Here is a 13,418-nt window from a genome sequence, read left to right on the forward strand (position 1 = left end):
GAAGAACTAACTCTTGCTAAATAAATCACATCTATTCCTGCCTTGGAAAAGGCAATACAGTTTAGTAGATATCAGGCTGGATTCCTCAGTACTGGCTTGTTTTGAAACAGGGAAGTTGAAAGCACGTAAGATGAGTAACAAAAGGACACAGCATTGGTGGGCCCTTGCCCAAGACTCTGCTTTGGCCCTTGGTGTGATCTACGTAGCCGTCACCAGGGTCCTAGAAACAGCCAGCTCCACAAGGCAAGAGCATACCAGTTGGTTCCGCACGACTTCTCCAGCCTGCGGTTGCCCCACTAGGTGACCTCCCTTTCGGAATTCTAACAACTAATTCTCACAGAGATGTGTGTAGTCTTCAGCAAGGCCAGCAGCGCAATCCGAAGAGTCCTTCCACTGCGAGCCATAAGGTTCCGGGACGTGAGTGTGTGCATGGAGGCGGGAAAGGACGGAAGCTGGTCCCCAGGCCGACCAGGGCAGAAGCAGCTCCAAGACCTTAGCCATCTGAACCTGGAACTGGTGCAGCCCGTAGGACCAAGCCGCGCAGACAAAGACAGAAGGGCTTCACCGCCGGCTCCTAGAGTCCGAGCGCACGTTCTGCCTCACCTTCGGGAGCCACCCAATGAGGCCTCAGCCTCTCCCAGGAAACGGACAGCAGCGGCGGGCCAATGGGAGGACGGACTGGCGAAGGGGGCGGGCCTGGCCCGGAGGCCCCGCCCCCTGGTCCGCAGGGTTGGGGCGGAGCCAGGCTCGCGTCAGGTGGTCCCGGGCGTGCGGGGAGGCGGGGCGCGCGGGGCGGGGCGGGGAGGGAGCGGCCAGCGGGCGGCGGGCACTGGCGGCACGAGCAGGTGGGAGCCGCGGAGGGGCGAGGCCGCCCGCGAGGGCGCCAGGCGGCGGGCACTGCGCCGCTCCCCTGTCCGCGGTGCGCGCTCGCGGTGCGCACCGGGCGTCTGCGGCTCTCGCGCGCCCCGCCTGCCCGGGCCCTACCTGCGGCGGCCGTCGGGGGCGCGGAGCCCCCAGCGCTGCCGAGCCGCATGAACAATAGGCGGCGGCGGCTCCTGCGGGCGGCCGCCCCGCACCCTATGGACCGGCCGCTCTATGGAGTCCTCCAGATCGCTTCTCGGCTGCCTGGCGAGCGCCGCTGCCGCCCCGCCGGGGGAGGATGCCACGGGCACAGGAGCCGAGGAGGAGGAGGACGAGGAGGAGGCGGCGGCCGCCGAGCTTGGCTCCCACGCTGCGCTGCCCTACTGGACGGCTGTATTCGAGTACGAGGCGGCGGGCGAGGACGAGCTGACCCTGCGGCTAGGCGATGTGGTAGAGGTCCTGTCCAAGGACTCGCAGGTGTCCGGCGACGAGGGCTGGTGGACAGGACAGCTGAACCAGCGGGTGGGCATCTTCCCCAGCAACTACGTGACTCCGCGCAGCGCCTTCTCCAGCCGCTGCCAGCCCGGCGCCGAGGACCCCAGTTGCTACCCGCCCATTCAGCGTAAGGAGAAGGCGGCACCGAAGCCCGGTGGGGAAGGGAGGGGAGAGTGAGGCCTGGGATGGGCGAGGAGAGGTCAGAGGTGGGGAGCGATTGGCCGGGGCGCGGGTGGGTGTGCGGGCTGCAGGGGTTTTAGCTGGTGCCACCGAGAAGCTCCAGAGCCGCAGGCCCTGCCTGGAACTTCTTCACCTTCACCTGACTCGCTCTAGTAGCAACTCCTGAAACCCCAATCCGTTCCCCCCTCCTTGTGCCCCTCCAGATCTGGAAGGGTTTCTGGAGAGCAGGTGGTTACTAAAGTCACCAGTAACCTTAGTCCCCCAACCAACGACCTGGCGGACCTCTTCTGTCGCTTGTCCCCGCCTCTTAAAGGTATTTGTCCTGAGAGCAGTGGAGGTGTCTACCGCCTGCCTGGGCAGGCTCACAAGTCCCGGAAGCATGTAAGAAGGAACTCAAGAGTCAGGTGCCTTTGAAATCTCGTGTTGGTTTCTTGGGTTCTCGTACTGTATCTCAAAGTTGTTCCCTGAGAAGTCTCACCAAATAATATGTTAGGAAAGGTGTGTGTGTTGGGGGGGAGGGCGCAAAGCCATGAGTGGAGAAATAATTAGAGAAACTATGTCTCTCTCGTGGGAGTGCAGGATCACCAGGTACAGTGCCCAAGTTCCTCTATACCTTACAGCCATACCGTTCAGCAACACTTTTTTTTTCACTCAAGATCCTTGCCTATATTTGGAATTGGCTAAATCTCGGGGGGGGGGGGGCTGGGAGGGGCCAGAGTTACCTCCCAGAGCATTTCTCCCTGTGTCCTGGTTTTCATCAGTTTCCCAGGGACCCCTTACGAAATTTCCTTTGCTATTTTTCAAAGGAGTTAAATTGCCATTGTAATTCCTTAATCACTTGTATATACTTGGTTATTTTAGAAGAAGTGAATCTCTCCAAGTGCAGTTTATAGTATTTGAAAGTTTCCATAGTTCCAATTAGAAGACGTTCTTGCTACATACTTAGTAGTTAGTTCCTTGTTTTATGTACTTTGCATCCAACTTGTTTTTTTTGTCACTACAAAAAGCTAACTTTGATACTTAGTTTTAAATTTTCAACTGCAATAGTTAACCTTTCTGTTATTTTTACAGGAACAATTACATTAGGATGAGTTTTAAATATAATTGCAGCTTTTTTTCTCCTTTCCTTTTGGCCCTTTGACTGTCAAATTGTTTAGCTCTCTAGTTCTCCTTAGATCTGTCCCCCCTTTCATTCCAAGTTTCTTGTTTATACATTTTGAAATGTACAATGCCTAGAAATGGCAAGTCACTTTAGAATGTTTCTGGTTGCTAGGTATTTCTGGCATATTTGGTAACACTGGTGAGACGAAGGCCAATCAAAGGTGTTTGGAATTAGTGTTGGAGACGAACTTGGCCGTATGTTGAAAGAGGTTTTGAGGCTCTTTGTGGGTGGAGTTCTGTGACATTGTTTTTAGGGACAGCTAACGTGAGAGTGTACAAGTTATGTGAGGCTCACAAGCAGCCTCTCGGGTTCCTCAGCAGCTTTGCTCCTGGGTGTCACTGCAGTCAGGAGCCAATATGACTTGGGCTAAAAGAACCTTTCCGCTGAGTGCCAGGTAACAGCATTCAGAGACGATTACCTGTAATGTGGTCAGGACTCACCTTATTGGAATAGACGGTACCTTGGATAGAGTGGATTCCTAAGTCTGGAACCCAGATGAGAGGACCCTGTGCTTGAGGAAAGAATTCATTTGAGGAGATTGGCATTGAAGGTTGTGGCAAGTGCTCTAACTTGGCCTTGCAGTATTCTTGATAGTTCACAAAGCTCCAGTCGAAAGCTTGTTCTTGAGTGTGTGGTGAGTGGTGGCTACTATGTTAAGAGTCAAGGGCTAGAAGGATGGAGGAGGCGCTCCTGAGCACACCAGGTAGACTGCGAAGTAAATGTGAAATTTTGGCCAGTGCTTTGAAAAGATCAGAATGTCTCGCCTGGGAGCTCTGTCCACCAGTTGAGTTAGTGTCACTCAGAAAATAAAGATGATTGACAAAACCTATCCCCACCCCTCTACCCCAGACCTGGAATGGTAAAGCCATTGGTGATTCTTCCCCAGAGTTACCCTTTTAAACTTCCCCTCTGGGACATATAGCATGTGATATGTTCAGGATTGCGAATGGAATACCTATGTCTAGTCAAGCACTGAGAGCCAGCTTTAGTTTTATGGTGTTGTTTTCAAGTGAAAATTTTGCTTCAAGCTTTATTCAATACAGGAGAAATTAATCTTTTATCAAAGAAAAATATGCTAGTGATAGTATAAGCCATTTTATATTCTGCTTTTATCCTGCCACTGTAGGTGCCAGGGGTTGGCTCTCCATGGATGACAAATCTGTATAACCCCGGGGATCTCTCATCCTCTGTTTTGTAGTAGATGAAACGTGTAAGCTGCAGTTGGTCACGTGGGAGATGCATAACTATTGAAATGTTTCTTTACAGTGGTGTCAGGCTGTTTGCAGCACAGCACTCAGAGCACTGTTTGTTAAGTTCCGGTTCCCATGCACACTTGTACCCATGAATGGAGGATGCTGGGAATCCTCTAAAGATGTCTGCCTTGAGACTGTCTCTTACTGAACCTGGAGCATTTTCAACTAGACTGGCGGCCATAAGTCCCAGCAAGCCTCATATTTCTGTACCCTGCCCTAGCATATTTTAACTTTCCTTTTTGAAACAGGATCTCACTATGTAGCCCAAGCTATCCTTGAATTTATGATCCTCCTGCATCTACTTCCTGAGTGCTGGGATTACAGCTATTACACACTTGGCTCTGTATAAAATTTAAAATTAACAAAATATACTATTCCCTCTCCCCTCCCCCCCACAAGGTAGTTTGACTGGTTTAATCGGTCTCCAAGAATACAATCTAGAGAAAATAACATCCTGACACCAACATGAAATAAGGTTTTGTTGATATTCCTAGAAATAGCCTCCCACAGAAAATTTAAAAAAAAGTGTGCTGAATGCAAGTTGACCTGATTCTTGCTTAAAACCAGGTCTTGACTGGAGCAGAGAAGGAAAGGAGAGCCCGCAAACTCTCTGCAGCTGAAGGTCTGTCCCTGGAAGCCCATTGGAAGGGACGTCTCTGCAGGGAAAGAAGTCCTTTGTCTGTTGGGAAACTTATCTTCTATACTTTTCTTACAGGCTGGCTTCCTTATGTCTCTTGACTTAGTAGGGAAAAGCTGAGGTCTTAGCTTCTGCCCCGAGAGAGGTCACTGCTTTCCGGCTAGCCTTTGTGGGCACTGCTGCTGAAGGAGCTGTCCTTTCAGCACCCGAGGCCAGAGTCCCATCTTTTGCACCCTCTGGTAAACATTGAGCACCTACTGTGTGTTGACAAGTATGCTTCAGAGCCCAGAAACAGGGTTTGCATAAGAGAAATAGTATAGTTTATTAGTTCAAAGACTTGGTTGAAGAAATAAAGCGATCAATACAGTTCATTGAAGAGGCATGGAGTTTTTCACTAGAGTAAGGACTGGTAGAAAAAAAAATAAAAAGAATATTCCTTGCTGCCAAAGACCAAGTAGACATGTATTTTTCAAAGGGGTTTCTAAATATCTCTTTAATGTTGGCATGTTTTCTCATTTATGTGAATGACATCAGGCAAAAGTTAGTAATTAGTCAGGATTCATTTTTAGGACTCAGAAACAGAAGCTATTTTAAGCAAGAAATAGATTCAGCACAGGAAATTGGGTGCTTACAGAATTCTTGGGAGGGCTTGGAGAAGACGCTCTTAAGAGGAGCATTCTGGGCGCTGCAGAGCTGACCCAGCAAGCAAGTTGGCATTGTTTTCACTGATGATATTTAGCATCTGGAGCTGCTGTTGGAGATGGCAGCTTCCAGGATATCCCGTTGTGTCTGCAGCCTGGAGACTCGGTAGCCACTTCACTAGGGAGCATTCATTTGCACAGCTGTAGAGCTAGTGACTGGACACTGGCATGCTGCTGTAGACAGCCATACCTGCCAGGAGAGGCAGCTAGAAGAGGATCTCCATCTCTCTTTGTGTGTCCCTTAATTCACGTCCAGTACCTTTGCCATAAGGGATTCTGGGATTTGTAGTTTTTTCGCTTTCTAGCCCTGATACTAAGAGGTGAGGTGCTGGAAGGATATTGGGATGGGTGTAAATTGCTAGCTTCTGCCATGTCATTTGTTCTTCAGGGGGACCCCCCCATATCCTAAGAGACAATAGCTTTCCCCTCTTTTCTTTATTTCATGGTATCAGGAACTAAACCCAGGACTATACAAATACTAAGAATGGACTTTGCCAGGGAACTGCGCTGCATCCCCAAGGGGTTAAGTTAGCCTTATGGAACTTTGAGGGTCCAGATAGACTCTGCTTCTTGTGTACATAAAGACCATTCACCTGGCTTCTCCTGAGAGTTTCCTTTGTGCAGACTGACAGCTACTTTGTAAAATACAAGTAGAGAGAAAATGAGAAGAATTACGATTAAGTAAGAACAAAAATTTGAGCCTCATCAGATTCCAAATGAGCAGTGGAGTGTGATGGGGCAGGCCACATAAGAGACAGCAGCCATCCAGTTTGCTCTTGCCGAACTCTAGAAATACATCTTGGTCTTCCTGGGTTTGTTGGTTGGTTGGTTTATCTGTCTGTCTGCTTGTTTATTTTGGTGGAGTGTGGTTATTCTCCCAGAAACTCTGCCCACCCCTTTCCTACCCCTTTTAAACAGATCTAAATTTGTTTGCTGGTCACCCACTAAATATTTGTCACGACGCACACAGTGGTGGCAGGCAGAACCTCTGCCCTGTGGCTGTCATCGTGTCACAGTGATAAGAGTGGACGAGTAATTAAATAGCCACACTCTTGACGAGTCTTGCGGAATGGAGTACGCTGCAGAGGTGTCTAGTGGGAGCTTGCCCTCATTTGGTCTTGAGGTTAGAAGTTTCTCTGTGAAATGGACGTTTCAGTTCAAAAGTGAGGGTGAATCTAAAGAGAACAGAACAGGTTTCCGGAGAGACGTGAAACAGTGGTATGCTCATTCTTTTTTTTGCATTTTTAAACTTTTTTTTATTTAAATAACATTTTTTCCCATTTACTTTACATACCAACCAATCTCCCCTCCCTCCTCTCGTGCTCAGTTAGTTTTCAACGTTCTATCTAGCCCAACATTTATAATCACTGGTGGCCACTGTTATCTGTCTTTTCCAGTCTGTGCCTAAGGTATAATCAAATTCCTTAGGCTCAGATTCTAGATCTTGGAAGGACAATGAATGGTTGAAGTGACTGTCGAGGATGGGCCTGAGGCACTGAGGTCCACAGGAGTGAGATATTTCCCATGATGCTCCTTTTTGGACGTCTTAGGAACCAGATCCCTATAGAACCAAGTCCTGGAAGTCTTTCACATAGACTCAGTTCTTCCGTGTTCAGTACCTCTGAAGCTCAGCGGTCTGTATCACTCACTGCCAGGGCCTCCTTAGTGGTTCTTCCTTTTGAGACAGGGTTTAGAATAGGCTCACCTCAAACAAGCTAGGAGCTTAGGTTGACCTTGAACTTTTGATCCTCCTGTCTCTATCTCCTAAGGGTTGTTGGCATGCCGCCGTCACACTGTTTTATGCAGTGCTGTGGATTAAACACTGAGCTTCATGCATGTCAGGTTCTACCCACTGAGCTGCATTCTAGTCCCTTAGTGGCTCTTTGCTCCAGACTTTCTTTCCCATTATGTTATTCATGGCTGTCAGAGCTGGTATCCTTTCTAAACCACAGAACTCCCTTTCTTAAAGGTACATGAGTACTTTTAAGCCCTTCAGAATTGCTCGAAAGTTTCTTGCCATCTGGTTACCCCCAACAAGGCTTAAGTCTTATCTCTTATCCCAGTACAACAGTCCAGCTACTGCGGACTCCCTAATGTCCTCCAGGTGTCACATGCCTTGATGTCACCATGTCCTCCTCTATGCCTAGATTGTCCTTTGCCCCGTCTGTGATGTGATGAGAGTCCCTCTCTACTCTTCCTCTAGGCCTCTCTTCACATGTCCCTTTTCCGCTCACCCCGCCCCCATCCTACTGTGGGAGTTAGTTAGTGCACTTCTTTATCCGGTGATCCTGTTTCTCCAGATGCTGTTTATAAACTAAACTGTAGCTGCTATGTGTCTGCTTAGCCCTGGTTGTGTGCCTCTCACCTCCAAGAACAAATGAACCTAAGCAATTTTCTAAAAAGGTTGCCCCAGTATTTCCTTGAGTTAAAATGGGGTGGTCTTGGTACAAGAGTCTCCTGATTCTCCAAGTAGGATTTATGTTACAGTAAACACCTATCAAATGTCTGCTATTTGGTAGTCACTAAGAATAATGCATGTATTAACCACTGTCTCCACTGCCTATGTAGTTTACAATGGGGAGACAGGGAGGTCCCTCTTTCCTACCGAGGCTGTGTTTGCCTATCCAGTGGAAGTATGGTTCAAAGGATATGGTTGACTTCCTGTTTTCTTCTTTCTCAGTGTTAGAGATTGATTTTGCGGAGCTAACCCTGGAGGAGATCATCGGCATTGGGGGCTTTGGGAAAGTTTACCGTGCTTTCTGGGTTGGCGACGAGGTCGCCGTGAAAGCAGCTCGCCATGACCCCGATGAGGACATCAGCCAGACCATAGAGAATGTTCGCCAAGAGGCCAAGCTCTTTGCCATGCTGAAGCACCCGAACATCATTGCCCTCAGAGGGGTGTGCTTGAAGGAACCCAACCTCTGCTTGGTCATGGAGTTTGCTCGTGGAGGGCCTTTGAACAGAGTGCTGTCTGGGAAGAGGATTCCCCCAGATATCCTGGTGAACTGGGCTGTACAGATTGCTAGAGGGATGAACTACCTGCACGATGAGGCAATTGTCCCCATCATCCACCGAGACCTTAAGTCCAGCAACAGTGAGTATGGGGAGCTGGGCTGGGTTGGGTGTGAAGAGCAGCCACCCCCTCACTCTGTGGCTTTAGTAAATGTGGGCTTCATGGAGTGGCAGTGTGGGGAAAGAGGAATGGGGTTTATGAACTGATAATTAGCAGGCAGCGTTGTCAGTGTTTGAGACTGATATATGCAGAAATAGACTTCTTTTCCTATTTGTGTGAAATGTGTGTGTATTCCACCAAAGGAGGATACCCCCTTTCTGGAGCAGCAGAAAACGTAAACCTATATAGCCTGCCTGCATTTCTACCTCCACTTCTCAGCTCACTGGAGAGGGAACCATCAGAAGAAGAGGTGTGTGTTTAACTGAGACCCAGTGCAGGTGGCAGTGTCAATTGGAGAGCATGACCTGACTGGTGGTGTTTTAGACCTCCTGTTAGCCCAGGGGTGCTATTAATTAATTCCATAACCGGTGTGTAATTGCAGGGAACTGGGAAGTAACTGTGTATTAAATATACAGACTCCATAAACTGGCTGTAAAGTCAGTGTTAGGTGTAATTAAATGATAAGTTGGTAGAGACTTAAGTCTTGCACGTGGGTTGGCAGAACAGCTAGGAATAATTTTCCTGGTGCTCTCACTTGTTCAGACTGACTGCAGAGAGGATATGTGTGATTAATGGTATTGCATTTATTTTGAGTAGCCTGTCCCTGAGAGGAGGGTATTTCTCTCCGCATCTGTGTGCTTTGAGCCCAGAAGTTCTTCAGACTTGTTTGTTTGTTTGGTGTGTGTGTAGAGGGAGAAAGAGAGAGAGAGAGAGAGAGAGAGAGAGAGAGAGAGAGAGAGAGAGGGAATATACTTTGTGATTTCTTTAAAATGATTTTTGTTTTCTTTATCCCTTCTGTCTGTACTCTCTGCTCCTTTAATAATAGGTGACTTCCTCTTTGTGAGAATATGAACAATTAGGTATAACTTTAATGGTAGGTGTGAAAGATTCATATTATATGAGATAAAATCTTACCTCCTCTTTTCTCTTTGCTGAAATTTGCTCCGAAACTCTGCTCTTTAAATAGATTAATTGAATTGAGACTTTTGAGTTTCTGACTGTCAGCCCAGAGGCTGCTGGTGGTGGGGTAAGAGGGAGATGTGTTGGTAGAAAATGTAAGAATTCTCTTTAACTTTCTCTTATATCCTTACTATTCTGAGAGAGCTAGGTAGCGTGAAATAACATTATATAATTTAGCCCATTGAGAAATCTGGGCCAGGATAATGGAAGTGTAAAAGTTTACAGTTTCCTTGATCAAGTTTAAACTTTGACCATAATCTGAAGCTATGCATAGAAAATTTTCCCTTCTACCAGATTACTGTTGTGGAAACAGGCTTTTGTAAAGGAGATGTTGCCTTGCTAAGTTATGCTGCTGTAGAAGAAGGCAGGAGACTTCAGGTCTCTTTCCTAGGAGGTAGGGCTCTGGTTCCATCTGTCTTTTCAGCGGGGAGCTTTCCGGGAAAGAGTGGACTTCTCAAAGGACTTTGTCAAGATGTATGTGCTACCTGCCACCCGGCTGGTGCCAATGTTGGTATAGGCTGTAGATTTTGCCTGTGAGCAGTAGTTTGTGGGTGAGTGTTTGCATGGGATGGCATATACCAGTAAGAGCCTCACTGAAGACATTTCAGAAATAGCCTGCCACCATTTTGCTCATTGCTTCCATTTTGGGAATTGTGATTTCTTCATGTTTTGTAAACTGGGGACACTCTTCTATTTTGTTTTTATTAGGGGTTATGGAAGGTTGGATTTTTGGTCACTGTCATATGAGGGCAGAATACCAGAAAGTGTATGTCAGTTGAGTTTGAACTAGTCAAGAATACGGCTGTCTATATGGAAAAGAGAAAGTAGTGATGGGCATCCAGCTGTTATGAAGTCTTAGTAAAAAGTGACTGATTAAAATGTTTTATTACCTTGGTCACATGTTTCAGCCATTTGGTGTTTACTGGCAGTGGGATGTGTATGGGGGTAGGGTAACCTTTGTTAGTATGTAATTGGCATGGGGTGTCAGTTGGACTCAGTGTACAGACAGAGTGACAGCAACCGAGAGATACCCTCAATCTACGTTTGGAAAGAAGTCTGAGGCTTTCAGGGCGGCTGCACAGTGTATTCAGAGATCCACACCCCCGTTTCTTATGCCATCATTCCCGCACTTGGCTTCCAGCCTCATTCTCCTTCTGGTCCAGGATGGCCATGGGGTACCTATTATTTGATCTAGGTACAGGCCTGAAGGAGGAGGGAAAGCAGAAGCACAGAATACCTGTTTCCCTTGTTGGGGTCCAAACCCCAGTGTAAACTATCTCTCTGGATCGGCGTGGAGGCACAGGATTAAAGACACAACTCATGTGGCTTTATCGGGAGGGAGATTTTTAGTGATCCCTCATGAAATCTTGGGTTTACATTTTGAAAATTTCTCCATGTTTATTTTCCAAACAGCCTTTATACCAAAATGTAAGCTGAGGGGGAAATTTATTAGCATCCTGTTTTCTAGGTAACCAGAAATATGGGGCCTGTATAATAAAAGTCTTTGCCCAAGAAAGGTGTAATCTTATGACCTGTTGCAAAAACACAGGTTTTTATTTTAAAATTATTAAGAGAGTAAATTGTAGGGCAATATTATACAGGCCCCATATTTCTACATGGTATGGCAGCCAGGCTCTCAAGCCATAGCGCACCTGAGGTGGTCATGTAGCCTTACAAACAGGCTGTCGCTACCCTAACAAAGGGTCAGGATGTTGTTTTGCTCCTTCTTTGTAATTTGGAGGATGCCTGATAGAGATGCTAGTTCAGGCCTATGTGAGAGAGCTGGCATCAGAGCAGGAAGATAGGAGATGTGACAAAACAGGCATAGAAGGGTGTGGTCAAAGGTGCAGATGTGACAAAAAGCCATTCGCCTGGTTACCTAGGAAACAAAATGCTAATGAATTTTCCCCTCAGTTTACATTTTGGTATAAAGGCTGCTTGGAGAATAAACGAGAGAAATTTTCAACATGTGAACTCAGGGTTTCATGAGGGATCAGTAAAAATCTCCCTCCCGATAAAGCCATATGAGTTGTGTCTTTATTTCTGCGCCTCCATGCTGGTCCAGAGAGAGATAGTTTATGTCAGGGCTGACATTCCCTCAGCTGAGTCCATGCCCAGTAGCTTCCCAGAGACCTTGTTTAAACCCATGATCTTACATTAATTGGGCAGAATGTGCTAGCTGAAGAAGGGGCTTCATAATAAAACATTTTAATTAGCCACTTTACTAAGACTTCATAACAGCTTGATGTCACTAATAATCAAGGCTTGTTACTACAGGTGGGCATAGGTCATGGAAGAAGCAGCCAGCAGCCTTGCCGTGGAGGCTTCATACCGGGAAAACCCTTATCTCAGTTGTTTAGTATCACACAGCTGAGGAAGTCAGCCAGGCCCTGAGATGGAAGACCTGGACCTCTTTTTTTTTTTTTTTTTTTTTTTTTTTTTTTTTTTTTTTGGTTTTTCGAGACAGGGTTTCTCTGTGGCTTTGAAGCCTGTCCTGGTTCTAGCTCTAGCTCTTAGACCAGGCTGGTCTCGAACTCAGAGACCGCCTGCCTCTGCCTCCCGAGTGCTGGAATTAAAGGCATGTGCCACCACTGCCCGGCTGACCTGGACCTCTTTTAAAACTAATGGCTTGCATTTCTTTATGGTATTACATCAGTGACTTGAACATCACGTCTTAAAAGTACTTATAAAAAACCACTGCCTATAAAAACGGATCTGTGTCAGCCTACTTCTTCCCACTGGGCAAGACCAGTTACTTGTTACTAGAGGCACTGGATGGAGAATGATGATCTGTTAAAGGAAATCTCATCTTTTGGGGGTGGTAGGTGGACTTCAGGATATTGTGTGGTGGGTGGTTTGGTATGAAGGAATTCAGCAATATTGCAGTTGAATAGTTCCATGAAAAGCTACAAGGTAGAGCTGGTGAAATGGCCCAGCAGGCCATCTGCTGCAAACTGGATGAGCTGAGTTCAGTTCCTGCGACTTGCATGGTGAAAAGAGAAACTGACTCCCAGATGTTGTACACACACACACACACACACACAGAGAGAGAGAGAGAGAGAGAGAGAGAGAGAGAGAGAGAGAGAGAGAGAGAGAGAGAGAGAGAGAGAGAGAGAGAGAGAATAAAGTAAATGTAGTAAGTTGTTATTTTTTTAAATTATGAGGTTGGTGATATGTCTCAGTGGTATAGTGCTCACCTAGCATGCACATGCCTTGGGTTCCAGCCCCAGCCCTGCCCAAAATAAAAGTAAAATGAGCCAGGCAGAGGTGGCACAGGCCTTTAATCCCAGTACTTGGGAGGCAGAGGTAGGCGGATCTCTGTGAGTTCGAGGCCAGACTACAAGGCTACAAAGTGAGTTCCAGGACTGTTACACAGAGAGACCCTGTCTTGAAAAAAAAAAAAAAAAAAAAAAAAAAAAAAAAGTAACATAAGATGCTATGAAAAAGCTTTGGAAAATATAAGGACTTATAAGAGAAGTTGCTACTTCAGTTAAATTTAGTAACTTATTTCCTTAAAAAAACAGGGTAAAATAATGTTTCTAGTTTTTTCTTATATGTGCTTATGAATTTTAAAATGCCTACCTCTAGTATTCTGATAAACACACTGCTTGGTGTGTGCTTTTCTTCCTGGTCCTGTCAATTTGCCTGTTATGTTCCTGGGCCTAGACTGGTGCTTGCCTGCTGCTGTTGTATAGCAGGGTGTCTGGCTGTTACTCTGTGGACAGCAGGGTGTCTGGCTGTTACTCCGTGGACAGCAGGGTGTCTCGCTGTTACTCCGTGGACAGCAGGGTGTCTCCCTGTTACTCTGTGGACAGCAGGGTGTCTCCCTGTTACTCCGTGGACAGCAGAGTGTCTCCCTGTTACTCCGTGGACAGCAGGGTGTCTCACTGGTACTCTGTGGACAGCAGGGTGTCTGGCTGTTACTCCGTGGACAGCAGGGTGTCTCCCTGTTACTCCGTGGACAGCAGGGTGTCTCGCTGGTACTCTGTGGACAGCA

The 13,418-nt window shown here is 47.0% G+C and overlaps 1 protein-coding gene across 3 annotated transcripts in view; it reads left to right on the forward strand.

Moving 5' to 3' along the window:
• Nucleotides 1–1,095: 1,095 nt before the first annotated feature.
• The window catches only part of Map3k9 (mitogen-activated protein kinase kinase kinase 9), a 63,259-nt gene continuing 50,936 nt past the window's right edge, over nucleotides 1,096–13,418 (forward strand). For all 3 annotated transcript variants that reach the window (XM_038337036.1, XM_038337037.1, XM_038337038.1), the window contains exons 1-2: nucleotides 1,096–1,483; nucleotides 7,970–8,383. In XM_038337036.1, the coding sequence (XP_038192964.1) occupies nucleotides 1,096–1,483; nucleotides 7,970–8,383 (802 nt within the window). The remainder of the gene's footprint in view (nucleotides 1,484–7,969; nucleotides 8,384–13,418) is intronic.

This window comes from Arvicola amphibius, chromosome 7, assembly GCF_903992535.2.
Source record: "Arvicola amphibius chromosome 7, mArvAmp1.2, whole genome shotgun sequence".
Taxonomy (NCBI): domain Eukaryota; kingdom Metazoa; phylum Chordata; class Mammalia; order Rodentia; family Cricetidae; genus Arvicola; species Arvicola amphibius.